This window comes from Gobius niger, assembly GCF_951799975.1.
Source record: "Gobius niger genome assembly, chromosome: 4".
In the NCBI taxonomy this organism is placed as follows: domain Eukaryota; kingdom Metazoa; phylum Chordata; class Actinopteri; order Gobiiformes; family Gobiidae; genus Gobius; species Gobius niger.
In genome coordinates this window covers 3,670,309-3,691,335 of record NC_136855.1, presented here as the reverse complement: position 1 = coordinate 3,691,335, position 21,027 = coordinate 3,670,309, and the positions used below count along the sequence as shown (strand labels likewise).

General features: G+C 46.3%; 2 protein-coding genes across 2 annotated transcripts in view; both read left to right on the top strand.

Annotated features, from left to right (window-relative positions):
• Positions 1-703, top strand: part of LOC306962075 (mothers against decapentaplegic homolog 6-like) — a 54,051-nt gene extending 53,348 nt beyond the window's left edge. The window contains exon 4 of the mRNA XM_079555117.1: positions 14-703. Coding sequence (XP_079411243.1) covers positions 14-654 — 641 coding nt within the window. The 3' untranslated portion in view covers positions 655-703. The remainder of the gene's footprint in view (positions 1-13) is intronic.
• tmem208 (transmembrane protein 208) overlaps positions 1-21,027 on the top strand; it is a 381,758-nt gene that overhangs the window by 81,420 nt on the left and 279,311 nt on the right. The window lies entirely within an intron of this gene.

The window sequence follows — 21,027 nt, the reverse complement described above, 5'->3', positions numbered from 1 at the left end:
GCTCTCTCCACAGACACGGGTACCTGGATGGGCTCGTCGTCGGGGGGCTCGTCGTCGGTGGGCTCGTCGTCGGGCAGCCTGCGCTCTCACTGGTGCAGTGTGGCGTACTGGGAGCAGTGCACTCGTGTGGGGCGGCTATACCCCGCCCATGACCCCGCACTCAGCATCTTCTACCACCTACCTCAGGGCACAGGGCTGTGCCTGGGCCAGCTCCACGCCAATGCCTACCACAGCCGCCATGAGAACCCGGGCGGGCACCAGCATGGAGGCGGGGACGGAGGAGGGACCAGCGCGGCCCAGCAGAGCCGAAGGAAGATCGGCTTTGGCATCCTGCTGAGCCAGGAGGCCGACGGGGTGTGGGTGTACAACCGCAGTCAGCACCCCGTCTTTGTGCACTCGCCCACCCTGGAACCCCCGGGCGGCCGCGGACTCACTGTGGAGCGGGTACTGCCCGGGTTCTCCCTCAGGGTCTTTGACTATGAGCGCTCCAGATGGATGAAACAACACGGGGTCAAACCGGAGCTCCAGGAGGGGCCCTGGGACCCGAACAGTATCCGTATCAGCTTTGCCAAGGGCTGGGGCCCCTGTTACTCCAGACAGTTCATCACCTCCTGCCCCTGCTGGCTGGAGGTGCTGCTCAACACACATAGATAGCACCATGGACTCATCTGAGCCTTGTTCTCATTGGACTGAGCGTACAGACAAGGGAAACTCCACAGGTCCATCTCCACACCCCCAAGGCCGACTCAACCTCAAGCTCAAACTCAAGGCAAAAGGGAAATGTATTTTTCTAAGGACTTCTTTTCCACATGTCTTTTATAAGCAACATTCTGCTTTCCAAACAGGGATTGTTTTGTACTTAAAGTGGCACACACACACACGCAAACGCGCACGCGAACACACACACACACACACACACACACACACACACACACACACACACACACACACACACACACACGCGCACGCACACACACACACACACACACACACGCGCACACACACACACATACACGCACACGCTCACGCACACACACACACACACACACACACACACGCACACATTTTTTACAACACCAATCCATCATGAGGTAAAGTGACCTGCAGACCATGAGTCCTTTCCCACCTGAGCCTGTATCTACTCGCCTCCACTCTGGGCTTTCGTGCATCTGGGACCCGGCACTTCGGGAGTATCAGCCGAGAGAAACACCTCACATACATGTTTTATGTCAGGTCGTGGTCATTTGAAAAAAGCAGCTCTCACTTTGATTCCGTCTGCAAAAGGCCTGACAAAGGTGATTGCCACAAGCAAGTAGAGAGTGGCTTTGTCCTGGATGACTGAGAGCCTACACAAACACATGTGATAATATTGTCATCTTAGTTGAGAGCCATTTTATCCAAATGAATTGTTTTCATATTGCGGCAACGACATCCTCACCTAAAGTGACGATGTCGTTGAAGATGAAGCACCTACAGAAACATTGTCTAATACTTAAAGGTGCATTATGGAACCTGGATACTAGTGTGTATTTGACCTTTTAGTGACCCCGCAGCCGGGGTTATCATGCCGCCTCTATGACGCTCCAGGGTCAGGGGTGGGTAGAACAGCCAATATATTTACTCAAGTAAGAGTAAAACAATGTTACTTGAGTACTGTAAGTAACTGAGAAACTGTTTGAGCGTAAAAGTTTGAATTTTTTTTTATTTTTATGAAGTCATGTGAATAGTGTCATATTTTCAAAGAAAACCCATAAAAACAAATGAAAAGAAGTCATTATGAAGAATTAAGTAACAGAACACAAAATACATCTATTCTACGCGTCAAAAGGATTTGTCACTTAAGAGTTACTCACAGATACTTCACTTTAATATTACTCAAGAAAAAGTAAAAAGCACTGTATAAAAGAACAACTTGTAAAAGTACAATGACTGCAAAAAGTAACTGAGTGTAACCCACCTGCGCCCAGGACCAATTATTTTTTAGGTTTTCTCTGATGCTGGAACCGTCTCCATGGTTACTCAGGTATTCCATCCAGAATAACTATAAAAATCAGCTGATCCTGGAGCATCATCATGGGGGCCCATGTGATGAAAAGTAAAGGCGCCATGTTGACCACCCATACAGCCGCCGGGGCACTGAACGCTCAAACACACACTGGTGCGTTTGTGTGGCGTCACACACAATAATAAGTTACTTCCGGGTCCAAACTGTTGAGCGTTCCAGAGACAAACAAACTGTAACTTTATCTGAAGCTCCTGCTGAAATAGCAGCAGATAAAAGGTTTCACCCCTAATTAGAATAATATAAGTCACCATTTCTCCAGGTAATTAGATAATGAATGTAAGAAAAGCAATAAATCAGGTGTTTGAAAAGAGCCTGTTGTCGCCTCTACAGCAGATTACCCATCATAGTGAATAGGGCTAAAGTTCCATTGGGCCCGGAAGTAGAGTGATGACATCATCACTTAAAAAGAACATATTACTTTCTTTCACAGTTCCACAAAAAGTTCCAGAATGCACCTTTTTGAAGAGGGATTTTTCACTCTCGGCCACCTGGTTTAATGTCACTGAACCCCCAGTAAAAACAAGTCAAAGACAAATATATATATATATATATATATATATATATATATATATATATATATATATTTGTTTGTGTGGAGCCAAGTAGAGCCAAGCTAGTACGCGTGGAAAAGACCTACACTTTACTCCTACCAACCCCACCTGTGCTATGCAATCCACTGGAAACAAGGCTGAGTCTTCCTAGATTTAATATAAAGTTTCTATTCTATAAAGTATATATACATGTAAATAATTGAGTCCTTTCTACAATGCAATTATTTATGTATGTCATGTGTCTATGGACAGAGAACGATCAGGAGATGCACTTTTGATTGGATACATACGTTACCCAGGCAACCGACTGTTCAAATCATTTAGCAATTCCATGAAAACTGCCATAGACATTGTCAATAAAGTATTTGTACTAAACGTTGAGCTGTGTCTTTATCATTCCTTCCATCTTATGTGACAGAAAAAGCATTTGAATGGAAATAGAGTTGGAAACATGGGACGGCGAACACGATTATAGCAGACGTATCATTTTGAGCCTTCGACCATGTATCTCTGTATCTCCTGGATTTTGTTCGGTAATAGATAGAACCCAAAAGTGTCCTCCACATTTTCACACACACAACTGATGTAGCGTGGCATCACTCGTGTAAAACAATAAAACAAAACAATGTAATGTCTGGGGTGTCCAGGCAAACACAGTGTCCAACAGAGGTAACGTCCACATAAGCAGTCTCAGGGTGTCCCCGTCTGTAGACTCTCCAACACAGCAAGGAAAAACTGAAAAACAAACCAGTGGGAGAAAAGAGAAACCTCGGGGAGAACCACAGAAGGAGAGATCTACTCCCATGGACGGACCCATGGCTGATGGGTAGTGATGGGATTTGCGACTCTTTACTGGGAGTCTTTGTGTTTTGTTCATGTCCAAGAGCCGTTCAAAAGACTGGCTCTTTTTGATTGAAATCCTCTGAAATAAATTACAATGGGACTGATATTTACGCTTTGTGAATCAAAAGAGTCTGCAACTGTCTTTCAGTGCATTTATCTTTGACCTTAGAGCAGAAAGCCTCCACTTGTGTGGCCTGCTCTGTTGTCGGGCTGATTCTTGTGTTCGTTCAGGGGAGTTCTGAGTAAACTGACTGAAAAAAAGTACGACCGGTTCAAATCGTTCACTGTAAAGAGTTGTTCAAAAGAGCCACTCGGTCATGAACGTCACATCACTCCTGATGTGAGTCCCTCTGCAGACGGGGCCAAGAACGCGGAAAAAACGTCCAGTCCTTGTTGGAGCTTCAGGGGTTCCTCCACGGAGAGGGCTGATACAAACGACCCACCATCTGAAACAGAGGGGGACAGACTACAGATGAAAGAAATAATTAATAATCCCCTCCTGGAACCGCCACTTTAAAGAGACTATACAGAGTTTCAAAATGTTAAAACTAAGTATTTTCCTCCCCCTACATGTTCCAGCCATGTCCTCATGTGTAGAATGAGCTCAGACCTGTTCACCACAACTGCCTCTAAAATCCTGTCACTCAGAAAGGTGTTAATTCGGGTCCGAAGTGCCGTCATGCACGAGCTTAATATAGAAGGTGCAGTTACATGTATGACCTGAGGTGGCAGTAGTGAGTATAAAATGGCCAACTTGCATCTATAGGTCCTTTAACATGGTGGAGGGGTTTGAGCACCCGAATGATCCTGGGGCTCTGGTGTCGGGGGCTTCGTGCTCCTGGTGGGGTCTCCCAGGGCAAACAGGTCCGAGGTGACGGGTCAGACAAAGAGCGGTTCTGAAGCCCCTTATGAGAGACCAACAGGCCCGGTTTGAATTGTGAGGCCGTCCTTCTGTGGACCCACCACCTGCAGGAGGAGCCATAGGGGGCTGGTGATTTGGGCAGCTCCAACAGCTGCCCCCACGACCCGGCACCGGACAAGTGGAAGAAAATGGATGGATGTAATTAATAATGAAGACAATGCAGTCATCCTTAACGTATGGACACCCTTCCCCCAGTGAAGTCTTTACATTCAGCCTAACGTTTTTAACACCCATCAGTAACTCGCCATGGAATCTGCAAATATTCACTTCACCATTGGGAAAGTCACGCCTCTGTCCAATCCCTGTAATTCTCCTCTTCTGGATACTGAGCCTCACTGAACTCACCGTCTGATCAGGTTCATGTGTTCCCAAACACCATTTTAAAATCATTACGACTGTGTGTTTAGTAACCGCCCTCATGTTTCCATATATCGCTTGTGCCCGGACATAATCCCTGCCTTTCCAGTGGATTACTCCAAACTGCGCCGCATATTTCACTTTTTATTTTACGGTGATCCGTGGGCTTTAGCGCTCTCCCTCTCACCTCACCCCAGCTTTCCCCGTTCCTACGCGACAACGCACAACACCGCGCTTCGTGTCGTGCAAATAGCTCCTCTCTCTTCGGTCCTTAATGTTAAAAGTGCAGTGGAAAGCAGCGAGTGGCGCCGCGGAGTGCTGAGAAAATAAAAGAGCATAACTGAGGAGTTGCACAACAAACCGCAGCGAGCCCCACGTCCCAAACTGCATCCTGCTGCATCAGTATTTATGGAAACTCCGGCCAGAGAGAGGGATACGACAGCCAGGCACAGGAGAGAGTTCCCCAACGCAGCTCCCACTCTGGCTGGAAGGTCGTCTTTGTTTTGTTCAAGCATTTGGGAGAAATCCGGTGTGTTCAGTTTGAGCCCGAGGTGAGCTGGGACCTCATTTCAGCCCGAGAGAGGCCTGCACTCACCTGGTTAATCACAGACTCAGGAACAGATGACAAAAGTTCTATTTACATGGGGCTGTAAACATGCATAAAGCAGTCAGCTGACCAGAGCTTTTTATTAGTGACGGCCGGTGGTCTTTCAAACGGGGGAAGCTCATGGATTCATCAAGTCCAGTGTTGACATATCAGTGATTTCGGGCGGGTCAGGTACCTGAAATACACGGCAAACTGTGGGTGCAGGTGGGTCTGGTGAGAAAGAGCACTGCTTTTTTCCCTGTGCATTGTTGGCTTACCGTATGCAGGTTCAGGTAGGGTTGGGAAATTCAGACTCATTTTGTCGCGTCGGGTGTTTGATTTTCACCAGGGTGGGTTGGGGTGGGTCAGATAAACAGCTAACACAGCTGATCTCTAAATCCAGCTACTCCCAAATCCATAAGGCCCAGCTCAGGGCAGGTTTAGTGGCTAAGTAGCTTTGCCGCCACCTACAGGACCATAGTTTATTCAGGGTACAGAACTCATCATAGCACAGAGACCGCCTTAGTCAGAGCGACCAATGACCATAGACAGTCCTCACTCTCATTGTAACTACAGCGAGGCAGCGGCGACACACAAATTGTGTGGCAACAGTGGTGCAGTTGGTAGAGCAAGTTGTCTGATGATCGGAAGGTTGTGGGTTTGAATTCCAGTCGTTGTGTCCATGGGCAAGACACTTCACCCTACTTGCCTCCGGTGTCTGCGTACATGAATGAGAGACGAATGAGATGAATGAGAGAGGGTGACTGGTTCCCCACTGTAAAGCGCTTTGGGCCTGATAAACCACACCCACTGCTATTCTGCACGGAAGAAGGTGAGTCTGGCCACACACGGTAAACAAGTTGCTGATTGGCGGCTGAGGCCGAACCAATCACAACCGTCACAGAGAAATGACAAGGTTACGTCACTCGCTGCACCGCCATGTTGTTGGTTCAAATAACATTAACATTAGCCAAAACTAATCATGGATGAAGTAGTCGAGGATTTTGCCTCCGCATTCTCCACGTGAGTTTATATTCACTTCATATTTTGTGAATTGGACACAGCTGTCGCCACGTCTAATTGCTAATTGGTTTATTTCACAGACAATCGTTAGACCCGCCCCTTCAAACTGCTCCTATGGCTCCGTGACCAGACTAATTCCCTGCATGGAATGGACAGGGAAGAGTATGGCAGAGCCGGGCAAGAGTCCATTTACCATTCACAATATTCTCCTGTAGTGGTTGGAATGTGACTTGTTTCATCAAGGCTGGACTACTGTAACTGCCTGCTAGCGTGACCTAAAAGTTTCCTGAGAAGTCTGATCCATCCATTCCGCTCCTCCCAGGTAACTGAGCTCCTCACCCGATCTCGAACGGTCGTTGAACAGTTTCTCCTTCTCCTCTCGCTCCACCAGTGAAGCGGTCGCCCAGCGATGGTCCTTCCTCAGGTTGCGGAGCCACCCTGTGAAGGAAAGTCATTTCGGCCGCTTGTATCCGCAATCTTGTCCTTTCGGTCATTACCCAAATCTCATGACCATAGGTGAGGGCGGGAACGTAGATCGATCGGTAAATCAAGAGCCTTGCCCCGACTCAGCTCCCTCTTCACCACGACAGACCGATACAGCGACCGCATCACTGCTGACGCTGCACCGAACCGTCTGTCCATCTCACACTCCAAAACTCAGGGACCAGTGATTCCTCTAGTCTCCAAAATCACTGTAGGAGGCAGAGCCTTTAGCCACCAAGGTCCGGTTTCATGGAATAAACTCCCAGCTCACGTTAAGAAAGCAGACACAGTCTCTACATTTAAGACTAGGCTCAAAACGGACTCTGAGAATGAGCTCATGATCAGGTCAGTGAGGTAAAGCTCTGACCCACAGCCTGAAGCAAAGCTGCCTGAGGAGGAACACTGCTGTGGGAAGTACGGTCCACTGAGCGCTATCCTCTTCTTCTTACTGCAGACTTTGTCTTATTATGATACAATATTTCTTTTATCTGTAGTCTGTTCATTATACATGGTGTCTCCTGTCCCACTCCCCCTCGGGAGTGCCTGCAGATCGCTTAAATAAACCTTTCGGCCTTCATCAAAGAGTAGGAAGTTTATATTGTGTGTGTACAGTTGGCAAATGGCTGTAAAATAAGTGGGATAATGTATAAGATAATAATGTATAGAACGCTGGTGAAACAAGACCCTCCGCTTCACATCGGGGTCCGGTTTGCCCTGTCGGTACTTATCTTCCCAGCGTTCTAAACATTATCCCTTATTTATTTACTGCTCTGTTTTATTGCCTTAATGTTCGGTGCAGCCCTGTGAGGCAACTCCTGTTGTGCTTTAGGGCAAAACAAAACCATTGATTGATTGATTGATTGATTGTTAGTAAGATGAAGATGTACAGCTGATGTACATCTTTCTGCTGATACATCCTCTTATGCAGAGGTTGCCTGTCTTCCTGTTGTATGACTTATTGCACTCTTCCTTCTATTCCTTAAAAAAACTCTGTACGGTCCAGGAGTCCCACCGCGGAGGTGTGAGGCTCTAAACCACAATTAACATTTTTCAGAAGAAATGGTACAACGTCGAGCGCCCCTCTACAATATGACAGTGCGTTTACAGTGAGTGACCCTAAAAATGTCGTCCCGTGACATTTTCTGACAAACTGCATGTTACTGCACTGGAGACAGAGGCTAAAAGTGCCATGGAAACTCCAGAGTCCTACAGAGAGGCATTTGTGAGCCCGCCCTGACCCTCGCTCTGTGCTGTGTAACCTGTCATTATGTGCAGCCCGAGACGAGAAGAGGAGGCCCAGTACAGAGACGAGAAGGAGTCACCGAGGCTTCTTAAAGGGACCACACCATGTTCTTTTACATCTGTCAATCATGCATTACTGCTGCTCCCTCATCAGAGACAGGCTCAGGGGGAGGAACCTGAAGAATCCTTCCACTGTACACAACATCAGTACCCCACTGGTCAGGGAAGGACGCCCGAGCAGCCCCACCTACTGGTCACTCCACTTCACCACCATTTCAATACTTCCCTTTTCGCTTCTAAGAACAATAGCTGAACTGTGGACATTTTGCAGTGCGTGAATGGACATTGCCGTCGCTGGTAAACCCAGACCGGATTTAATACAGATCCTGGACTTTAGGATTGATTTGTTTATTGTCCAATCAAAACAACAGGAGTCGAACCAAAACGTGCACCTTCTCACTGTAGATATTCTTGGGTTATTATTTGTTTGTTCATTATTTCCTTCAAATATGAAGTACCCTCACTTTAAACGTACCTGGTTGTTCTGTAGTTTCAGTCCTCCGGCCTCCAGCAGTCGTTCCGGGTCTTCAGATTTTAATTTATTAGTCCAAAAAATTAGAGAAAGTATGGCTGACGTGCATTTTGGCTTGTTATCTGACAATCCCGTGTTTCAGTTTACATTAGGGCCAACGTCACTGCCTGCAACTAAATCTGCTCTGAACTCACGGCCTGTGTTTACATCAGAAACAACAGGACGCCTCACAACCGTGTTGGTTTGAACCATCTTGTTATTACAAGCTCAAATATGACGTTTATTCATTTCAAGATGAACAGTCCCTTGTGATGAATCATCTCGCACGTTATTTGAGATGTTCCTCCGAGGTTCGGACCGGGAGTTCAGCTGGAGAACTTTGAGAAGAAGGAGACGGTGAGATAAATGTCACGTCGTCGCTGTCGGACCCTGTTCATACAGCTGGGTAAGAAAATCAAACATTGTGCAGTGCAGACACTTGTGGAGGGATTTGAACAGTTACAGGACTTCACAATTAATGCATATATGAGGTACGGTGTGGATGATGATGAGGTTGCAGATTCAAGAGTCAGTCAGTCAGAGGGTGGTTTTATACACTACGTTGGAAATGATTATGCAAATGACATTTCTCTCTGATTTTCTAAATAATCAACTCAAACAAGAGTCAGCATCATGTTCAAGTCTTTAACAAGAAAACGTTAATGTGATTGAAAAAACCTACCAGTGATAACAATATTTTTTTCAAAAATATAGAAAAAAACTCAAAATCCACTGTTCCAAATTATTATGCGACTCATCGTTTCAATACATTTTAAAGCTTGTAATTAACTGAAAATGGTCATTTGTTGAATTTGTAGCATTAGGAGGTCATATTTACTGAAATCAAAAGCTATATCAATCAAAAACATCTGAACAGGTCAAGTTATATTTTAACATAGGACCCTTCTTTGATAGGAGCTTCAAAATTCTTAAATCCATTAAACTTGTAAGTTTTTGGACAGTTTCTGCTTGGATTTCTTTGCAGGATGTTAGAATAGCCTCCCAGAGCTGCTGTTTGGATGAAAACTGCCTCCCACCCTCATAGAAGTTTTGCTTGAGGTTCCAAAGGTTCTGAATAGGGTCAGGGGAGGATGGGGTCCACATCATGAGTTTCTCTCCTTTTTTGCCCATAGCAGCCAGTGATACAGAGGTTTTCTTTACAGCAGGACATGGTGCGTTGTCATGATGAAGATGATCTTGTTCGGGAAAGCACGGCTCTTCTTTTTGTAGCATAGAAGACAGTGGTCAGTCAGAAACTCCACATATTTTTCAGAGGTCATTTTCACACCTTCAGGGATCCTAAAAGAGCCTAAAGGGGCCGACCAGCTCTCTCCCCATGATTCTGGCCCAAAACATGACTCCGCCCCCTCATTATTGACGTCACAGCCTTGTTGGGACATGGTGGCCATTCACCAACCATCCACTACTCCATTGATTTGACCATCCAGGGTTACACGGCCTCATCAGTGAACAAGACTGTTTGAAAATGAGTCTTCATGTATTTCTGAGCCACTGCAGCCGTTTCTGATCATGAGCTTCAATGAACAGTTTAGGGGAGGCCCGGATAGAAGGTTTATGCACAACTGCAGCCTCTGGAGGGTCCTACACCTTGATGTTTGGGGGACTCCAGAGGCACCAGCAGCTTCAAATACCTGCCTGCTGCTTTGTAGCATCTGTTCTCTTAATCTGATGTATTTGTCTGGCTGAAACCGTCCATATTGTGCCTTTATCTGCACAAACCTGAGTGTGTCTGAATCAGCTACAAATCTCTTAACAGTACAATGATCTTTCATGAAATATCGAAGGTTTTCATACCTAGACCAAGGCATTCAACTATTTCACGCTATTTCAGCAGAGAGATCCTTTTTCTTTCCCATATTGCTTGATAATGATGGTCTGCTTAATAAAGTGGAACACCCTTTTTCAGTAGTTTTTCCCTTAGCTGGGTTTAACCTGAAAACTAATCATCACAGGTGTCTGAGATTAATGTCAGTGATTCAAAGAACCCTGAGACACGATACCATCCATGAGTTTCATTGAAAAACTTTATTTTGTACCTACTGAAATAGATTTTGCATAATAAGTTGGTACGCAGTGTAAATCCCCTTGTACACGTGGTCAAGGCTTGTATGTGTCGCTCAGCCAAAGATGAATTTCTACCTCGACAGACAATAAAAATCTATTATACTCTATTGTAGAAAGGTTTTCTCGAAATATGCCCCGCCATGGCTGGAAGGGCATCCTGGTGCTTGGGTTTTGGGTTACATGAGAAGTGCTTGTTATTTTCACTGACTAAACGGTGAACATGGATGTTTCCTTTTCTCTTCACCTGTTTGCGTGGAGTGAACCTGTTGGACAGACTGAGTGCAAATGTCAGGTGGGTCCATGTTTCTCCATTGGGTTTGTCATTAAGTGCTCAGAACAATCGATGGCAACGGGTCCGATCAGGGCAGGTCTTTTCCAAATGTTTTGAGCCTGATTATGCTTTCCAGCCTGGAGATCTGTGAAACAAACAACCTTGTACAAACATTTAAACATTCAGAAGGAATTGGCTTAATGCCCAAAGTGTGGAGTACTGGCCCATTGGGGATCTGACAGATTATTTCATTTCACGGCTCTTTTAGTGGGCTCGATGTCTGTCTTATTTCACTTATGAGTTACAAGTCAAACAAGACAAACAGTCAGCCACAGGTTTTACACTAAGGACATTACTTATCTCCCATCGTAACACTTTTCAATGCAGGCATTTTGAATCTATGTTGAATTTAAACAATGCTCGTTTCACAGACATGAGTTGATACTGTGCATCCAAACCATCTGCTGGAAGAAAATCCAAAAGCTCTTCATTAATGACATCATTTTGGAGGTGAAGATGTGGTGGATGCACAGGAGGAGGTGAGGAAGGGAAGGAGGAGAGACAGGGGCGGAGATGGGGGAAGCGAGAGAGGATGTGGAAGGAGAGGAGACTAAGTAAAAGTGAGAGGAGTGTTCGGAGCAGAGGAGAGCGATGCTGTGGTTCACTGACCTCAGGGCGAACTGCAGGAGCAGACTCCACCTCTTCACTGTGTAATTATGTGGAGTTTATCAGAGAGCACCAGGACTGTGTGGCATCGAGCCAGGAGAGACTCACTGCACTGAAAGACTTCGAGTCCAGTCATCTTGATTTGAAGGTGAACATGAGGTTTGTAAAAGCAACATGAAATGATCCACTCCTCGCCTTGATGCCTTAAATTTTCCTCGACTCATCCGGGGGCAGGATTCTATACTGGGACTCCCTGACTTCCATCATCCCAGACACTTCCTCCAGCTGCTGCGGGGGGGACTTAAACTTCTTCTCAGGATCACTAAGAGACATAAGCTGTCTTTCAACCGGAGTGGAAACGTACTGTAGGTCACTTGGGTGAAGTTCAGGTAGGTGGGTGTGCCCCCTGGTGGTTGAAATGAAAGCCACAGGAGGGCTACGATGCATTGTCGCTTTTTTACATTAATGTCACCTCCCTGCCCCACTGTACAACAATTGAACAACTTTCTAAATGTTTTCCAAACAACAAATGCATCATTTGTTTTTGCAAAGGAGGCTCCAACTGGAAACAGCTGTTGCTAATAAGCTTGGCCCTCTGATAGGGCGCGGAGCAATTCAGTTTTGGCTGTTGAACACGGCAAAGAACTCCGGCCCGTCCCGATCCACTCCCACCCCTACATTGATCTTTGAAGTGCAAGGCTCTATAAGACCCAGAGACAGACCAAACATTGGCGCTTTTATCTCAAAGTGAATGATTTTTTTGGCTTAATCTTCTTGGCTCCGAAATGCTGTCTGATTAGATTTGGTTCCATACCTCAACTGTAACCTGCACAGATGTACAACAGGGTATTAGTATCTCACTGAGGACAGATGTGTCTCCTGCCTCTCTCCTCAGTGTTGGCGATCTCCAGAGGGGATCGATGAAGCGCCTGTGTGAAACCGCAGACGGCGCTCTCTGCTCCTCACTGTCTTGTCGCTGATTGCCCATCACGGTTTATTACTGTCATCTTTGCTGCTGAAGACGGATGGCGGAGCAGTCGTAAGTGGATCAGTCCAGTAGACACAAACAGGCGGGGGCGTGTTTGTATCAAGAGGGACATGTTACTTTACATCAGGGTCAATCAGAGTGCGGCTCTTTGGATGATTGGGTATGTATAATGTGGCTCTTTGCATTAGAATTTCTACATATTTCCCATAAATTTAAAGTCTTTTAGAATTTTGACGAAAAATCCAAGCATAGTCCTCCATGTTTCCCGTCTCTGCACACATGAATCAGAGTCCGTATCTCTCTCATTTTGGAGGCGGTGTGTAAAAGGTGCAGCAGCTTCACTCAAAACCATGCAGGTTTAGCAACAGTCAGGCAGACCAGGAGCACCGGGAGTTTTCCTGTTGGGCCAACGTACTTTTGGGCCAGTTGGACCAGATGAGTGATTAGGCCTTTTCTTGGGTTATGGTTCCCAGATAATCGTGTAACATCACTCATGCCCCTCACTTCATATTTGCCCATATAAGTGAAAAGAGTTTAGTGCATCACCTTCCAGGACCCAGAGAACCGCAGGCCTCTATTTTTATACATTTGAGACAAATGTATGCAAAGAAGTGCATGTTGGGAAATGTCAGGTGACTCGCCCTCCTGCCCCTCATCATCAGTGCGCACAGTTTGGAAATAGCACCTGGTTTCCATTGAAAGGACAAAGGCCTTTTTGGGACTTCTATTCTCATTCAACACCTCCCTAACTCACTCCACACCTCCCTAGCTCTCTCTACACCTTCCTAACTCCCTCTACACCTTCCTAACTCCCTCTACACCTCCCTAATTCCCTCTACACCTTCCTAACTCCCTCTACACGTCCCTAACCCTCTCTACACCTCCATAACTCCCTCTACACCTTCCTAACTCCCTCTACACCTTCCTAACTCTCTCTACACGTCCCTAACCCTCTCTACACCTTCCTAACTCCCTCTACACCTTCCTAACTCCCTCTACACCTCCCTGACCCTCTCTACACCTCCATAACTCCCTCTACACCTTCCTAACTCTCTCTACACGTCCCTAACCCTCTCTACACCTCCCTAACCCTCTCTACACCTCCCTAACTCCCTCTACACCTTCCTAACTCCCTCTACACCTTCCTAACTCCCTCTACACCTTCCTAACTCCCTCTACACCTCCCTAACTCCCTCTACACCTTCCTAACTCTCTCTACACGTCCCTAACCCTCTCTACACCTCCCTAACCCTCTCTACACCTCCATAACTCCCTCTACACCTCCCTAACTCTCTCTACACCTCCCTAACCCTCTCGACACCTTTTTAACTCCCTCTACACCTTCCTAACTCCCTCTACACCTTCCTAACTCTCTCTACACCTTCCTAACCCTCTCTACACCTCCCTAACTCCCCCTGCACCTTCCTAACTCTCTCTACACGTCCCTAACTCTCTCTTTACCTCCCTAATTCCCTCTACACCTCCCTAACTCTCTCTACACCTCCATAACTCCCTCTACACGTCCCTAACTCCCTCTACACCTTCCTAACTCTCTCTACACCTTCCTAATTCTCTCTACACCTTCCTAACTCTCTCTACACCTCCCTAACTCTCTCTACACCTCCCTAGCCCTCTCTACACCTCCATAACTCCCTCTACATGTCCCTAACTTCCTCTACACCTTCCTAATTCTCTCTACACCTTCCTAACTCTCTCTACACCTTCCTAACTCCCTCTGCACCTTCCTAACTCTCTCTACACCTTCCTAACTCCCTCTGCACCTTCCTAACTCTCTCTACACGTCCCTAACTCTCTCTTTACCTCCCTAATTCCCTCTACACGTCCCTAACTCTCTCTACACCTCCCTAACCCTCTCTACACCTCCATAACTCCCTCTACACGTCCCTAACTCCCTCTACACCTTCCTAACTCTCTCTACACCTTCCTAATAAGGTAAGCCCCACCCTTGACCTGCTGCAGTTTGCTTACAGACCCAACATCGGAGTGGAGGACGCTGTCATCTACCTGTCGGAGCGGGCGCTCAAGCACCTGGAGCACGCCGGGAACGCTGTGAGGGTCATGTTCTTTGACTTCTCCAGTGCCTTCAACACCATCAGGCCGGCGCTGCTGCGGGGGAAGCTGGAGGACGCGGGAGTGGATGAACATCTCACCGCATGGACCATCGACTACCTCACGGACCGACCACAGTATGTGCGGCTGCGCAGCTGTGAGTCTGAGGTGGTCGTCTGCAGCACCGGGGCCCCACAGGGCACCGTCCTCTCACCGTTTCTCTTTACCATCTACACATCGGACTTCACATACAGCACGGACAGTTGTCATCTCCAGAAGTTCTCCGACGAATCCGCCATCGTGGGCTGTGTGTCTAAGGGGAACGACCTGGAGTACCGGTCAGTCATCCTAGACTTTGTGGACTGGTGTGAGCGCAACCACCTGTGCTTGAAGACGAAGGAGATGGTGATCGACTTCACGAGGAAGCCACTACCGCACACACCGCTGAACATACAGGGGGAGGACATTGAGGAGGTGGACAGTTTCAAGTACCTGGGTGTTCACCTCAACAATAAACTGGACTGGTCCCACAACACCAACTCCCTGTACAAGAAGGGCCAAAGTCGCCTCCACCTTCTGAGGAGACTGAGGTCGTTCGGAGTGAGCAGGCCTCTGCTCAGGACTTTTTTTGACTCTGTGGTAGCCTCTGCTCTCCACTACGCTGCCGTGTGCTGGGCCCCGGGCAGCACAGAGCGGGACAAGAACAGACTGAACAAGCTGGTCAGGAGGGCCAGCTCTGTCCTGGGCTGCCCCCTGGACTCTGTGGAGGAGGTGAGGGACAGGAGGGTGTTAGCCAAGCTCACCTCCATCATGGACAACACCTCCCACCCACTGCACGGGACTGTAGAAGAGCTGAGCAGCTCTCTCAGTGGCAGACTGAGACACCCTCAGTGCAGGACGGAGCGCTACTGCAAAGCCTTCATCCCCACTGCTGTCAGACTGTACAATAAGACTGTGAAGTAACGCCGACTGTAACAAGTGAATTTCTCCTTTGTGAGATCAATAAAGGTTTATCTTATCTTATCTTATCTTATCTTATCTTATCTTAATTCTCTCTACACCTCCCTAACTCCCTCTACACCTTCCTAACTTATTGGGTTATTGAAATTGGGTTATTGTCGTGTTGACTGGGACAAGACTGGTTTGACTGGTTCTATCTCAGAAAAACAGACTGTCTAATCTAAGAGTCTAATCTTCAGCCTATAGTCTCTGGCATAGACTAGACTTACATGTAAACTGAGTGAAAAGGATCATTGTGTGTCAGTCCGAGCCCTGCAGAGGGAGCCGAGTGGAGCAGAGTCCCTCTCAATGAGCCACAGGAGATGTGTATTTTCCCCAACCTCTTTGTTTTGTTACTTTAAGCAGCATGTCCGTCAGCTGGAGGGTCATTATGTGGAGACAGAGAGGGGGGGCACAGAGAGCAGGAGAGAGCGCCACAATAGCTGTGTTCACGTGACGGCACAACATTCTGGAGAGCCTGTGCTTTCAAATGAGCAGGTAAGAATTCCATGATGGCAACTTTTTTGTTTTTGGGTTAGGATTTAGGGATTTGGATGGAGATACTACCCTCTGTCAGGGGGCAGAGAGAAGGTTAGTCTTAAGAAAAAAGAAAACTGGTCCTAATACATATATTTATGGGTGTGATCTCACCTCAGTGGACACAGCACAGAGAATGACATGTGCAAAAAGGCACAGCCTGAGGGAGCACTCCAGAAGCTTCTATTTGCATTTCCAGGATTATATTTTGTAGACAGAACCTGGATGTATCCTCCACCTTTTTAACCTTCTTACACGCATTATAAAACGCCAAATATGCTGAGGGCTCCAGAGCAGTTTAAGCCACAATTACAACAGGCTTTTCATTCTTTGGATGGTTCAAAAGTCTCTCAGGCTTTATCCTGGTTACACAAAGGTCAGATAAATAAACACATCTGCTGACTCTGGTCTGCTGGTGGTTACTAGAGTACGGACTAAACATGGACTAAACTCAGGTGGTTAAGTCCCACTTTTAAAATCAAGGCATAATTGATTTTCAAATCGTAAATCTATTTTCTGTTTGTACCTTTGAGTTTGTATTTGAAATGTACAAATAAAGTTACATTAACAAATGGGATCTGCTGACTACTTCCCGTTCATGTTGAGTCCTGGAGAGTGCGCGCTGTGAAACGCAGACACCCCCTGGGCTCAGCACTTCAGACTGATGCCAGGGGAGGATTCCAGTGCAGGACGGCCCGGGCAGGTCAAGTTTCCTCCGGCTGGGGACACACTCCACCCCCTCCCTTCTGCAGTCAACGCTCTTTTGGATTTGAGCAGACGTTCATGCAGGCAGAAATCTACCTTAGCTGTGTTCAGGTCTGAGAGACTTCATTAAGAATAGATTTAAGCCTAAAGATGAACGTGAGAGCTGCTAACTAAGACGGGGCCATCAGAAAGCATTTTCTTTGCCGGGCCGGTCAGACACTCCTCCTTTCTGCTCTAAAGAAGAAGCGTGTGAGCGGCTGCTTACGACCTATCATCCCGTCACCTGTCACCACCACGCACTCTTCCAATGAACATTAAAGACACTGTTTTCTTCTGTTCTTTCATCTGTTTTAAATCAGAATATAAAATCCCTAAAACCCGGAGCAAGAAACAGCGTTCCATCCAGTGTTTCTCTCATTGGTTGATGCCGTCTGTCAATCACGGCCACTGGGAAACACTCAGAAACATCTCAGAGAAAGCCTGACGTTTGGCCGGCCAGGAAAACACTTTCTCACTCAAGTAACACCTTCTGCCTACACATTGTCTAGTCCTGTTTGATTTTTTTTCTTCCAGAAGGATTAGTTGATCATTTCAAATACTTAGCCTGATTAATTGCAAATTACACATTTCAATTTTTTATTTTTATTTTTGTACTTTACTTTCAATGTTGCAGTTACATGGTTAAATGATTGAGAACATTTGGTATCGCTTTATATTAAGTATTACTAAGGTATTAATAAGCATTAGTTATCTGGTTAAGGTTATAGGGTAGCGTCACCTGTAACTTCATTTTTTTCCCACTAAAGCAGTGGCAAGGCAAGGCAAGGCAACTTTATTTATACCGCGCATTTCGTACACAAGGCAACTCAATGCGCCTTACAAAAGAAAATATGCGAAATTACAATCAGGTTAAGTTAAGGTAAAGCACATATATAAAAACATCAAGACATGGGACGCACACATTACACCTGGGCAGGCGCTGTAGGGGAGGGGCGCCCACCTGTCGACTGGAGGGCGGGGTTAGGGGAGTTAAAAAAAAGTTGGTGAACACAGACGCAGAGGGATTTGGGGCGTGGTTAGGGAGGGGATGTGTGTGCAGTTATTTGCATAGTCCTTGAAATGAATGTTGTGAGTGAATGTTTGTAAATGCAGTCGCAGAAGCGTCAGTCCGTATCTGGTTTAGCTCCGGGACTTGACCTTGAGTGGGGAATGCTGACGGTGTGGGAGAGATGAGAGGTCCAGCTGCTTCAATCTCCTCTCAGGAGGAAAAAAAATATTCCAGAATTATTTCATCAATTTATAATAAATGTGCTTTTTTATTTTTTCTTGGTCTCAGCATAAGTTCAGTTCTCCAGAGCAGGTAGTTCCTTCACAGTTCATCCCTTTTCCTGCCAAGATGTCGCCCTCCTTTTGTCCGTCTCCACAGTGAGCTGCCAGGTCGTGCAGAACAGTCCATCACTGTGCTTTACTTTCCTGTATAAGTCCATCACTCGGTCACTCCCTGCTCCAAAGTGCGACAGCAGCGGGGTCCGATTGCAAGTTGTCAACTTTCCGACTTTTCGATTAACCAGGGCAAAGCTAAGTCCGTACCCTGTTATCAAGAGTCCAAATAAGTGAATATCTCTGATGTCTCCGACCGACAGGACCGCGAGGCAAACGATCCACTTACTCCACACGTCCACCGTAGCTGTGAAAGTCCGGTCAGGGAAGACGACCTCCTCCGTGGCCTCACTTTGTGAAAAAACCTTATCAATTGCGCTGAGATTCCAGTTAATCAATTCCATAGTTTAGCGGTTCGGGAGGACAGAGAGCAGGTGGTCAAAGAGAAACAAAAGTCAGACAAAGACACTCGCAGAAGCAGGAAAAAAAGCACGAATGCCAGGAGCAGTTAGAAAACGCGTCTGCACTCGACAGAGACAGGAAGTAGAGTAATAAAAAGACAGAAAGGACATTATTACCTTCTGAGCTGCAGGAACAGACCAGATCCACATCAGACACCGTTTTCTTTCAGATAAACTTTTCTAAACACACTGAGCAGTTCGACAGTGAAAGCTCCTCACACGTCACAGATCTCTTACATAGTGAGAGCGCTCACTCTGTCACTGAAAATGCACCATAATTGTTCCAAACATGGCTAATGCAGAGTGAGCGCTCACCTTTTCCAGAAACAATCTTTGATCCCAAACGCTCCGTGCTGTATTTGGTGCAGCGTTGTGTTTCTTGTTGTCGCTGCCGTGTTGTCACTGCTTTTCTCTTTGTCTAAGAGTCTAGTTTCTTATTCAGTCCAGGTTTAGTCCTGGTTTTTAACCAGTTTACTGTAAGTCCTGGTTTAGTCCTGGCTAAGACCACGGCTCGGCCATCTCTGATAATGACTGAAGTGTTAGTAAGTCATAGCTTTGCTTCTCTTTTGCATGTGCGCTGAAGCTGCTCATGAGTTCAGGCTTTTTTAGACTCACTGCGCATTATTGACGTTTGGAGAGAAAACGTACCGAAAATTAGCACAGAAAAAAATACCGCTTTTCGGTCGGTACCAGCTACCGTTTAACAGTACCCAGCCCTAGCCATGAATAATATGCTTATAATTAGCAGCTTATTGACATCCACACAAGCATATTATTCATGTGATATTAATTATTAACACTTAATAAAGAATCAGCGTCAATTCAACCTGTAGGACATATACCATCTCTGGCTGCTTCTCACAAATCATCCAATCATAGCCCCATCTCAGGCCGCACCTCCGCATGAGCCAATCACCGCAGCTGCACATTCTCTCTTCAGCCAATCGTCTCCCAGGATTCTCCTCTTAAGCCCCTTCGTCCTCTGCTTTGGCCGTTTCCAGCTGTGCTGTGACCCTCCTCCGCTCCTCCTCCAACTGACCTCTCCTCTACTCCACTCATCGAGACTGAGGATCACCAGATTTCATCCTCTACCTGTGTCCAGACTCCATCAATCATTCATCAGGCTCGAGTATTTCATACCCATTCATTCAATGTTCCATGATTCATGTGGGAGTGCAAAATGAGTCTTTCAGGTTGAGTTAATTTAACACTAAGTAATACTTAACCAGCAGCCCTTAAAGGAACAGGCCACCATCTTTCCATACTGAGATATGTTCTTACCTGAGATTAGACGAGATGATACGTACCTGTCTGGTCTTTGTGCCCATGTTCTTTTAATGTTTTTTAAATGTCTTAATGGTATTGGTCCTTCTTATCTTTCAGAACTGCTTTTACCTTACAAACCTTCGCGGCCCCTTTTCTCCTCCGGCAGGGGCCTCCTAGTTATTCCTAAAGTCAACAAAAAGACTCATGGTGAGGCGTCTTTCCAATATTACGGCCCTCGCCTCTGGAACGACCTGAGGAGGAGCTCAGGGCTGAGGAGGAGCTCAGGGCTGCAGAGAACGAGAATGTTTTTAAGACTCAAGACCCACCTTTTTAGCTTAGCTTTTAACTGACTAATCTATTTATTTAATCCTAATATATAAAATGTATATATATGGGAGGTTGTCCCAGGCGCATTGTTTTAAATGTTGTAATCTGTAAAGCACTTTGTGATACCTTTCGGTATGAAAAGCGCTTTATAAATAAAGTTTGATTAATTGATGGAAGAGCTTTGTCGCTTCTAACTTCACCCCCGTTTGGAGCTATAGGAATATGCTGGGAGAGGCCAAATGCTAACAACATCTTTGGTTGTTTTGCGTGACTGAGAGCACGCACAAAGACCAGACAGGTACGCATTAACTCGTCTAAGCTCAGGTATGAACATATCTCAGTATGTAAAGATTCCTTTAATATAAAGTTTTGTTCCTTTAATATAAAGCGTTCTTAAGCTGTGCTCTGCACATTACAGTTCCTGATGTGGTTGTAGTTTATACACTATACTTTAGGCTGTTTTGTAGTAGTGTCCAAATGTCCAAAGGGATTAAAAATTTCCCACAATTCATCTTGAAAACTTGCGAGCATCGCTTGTCCCTAGATGGGTCAATGTGGACCACAATGCATTGGGAGAGAGTCTGTTCATGTGGCCTTTTGTGATCAGAAACAAACCGAGAGCTTCCCTC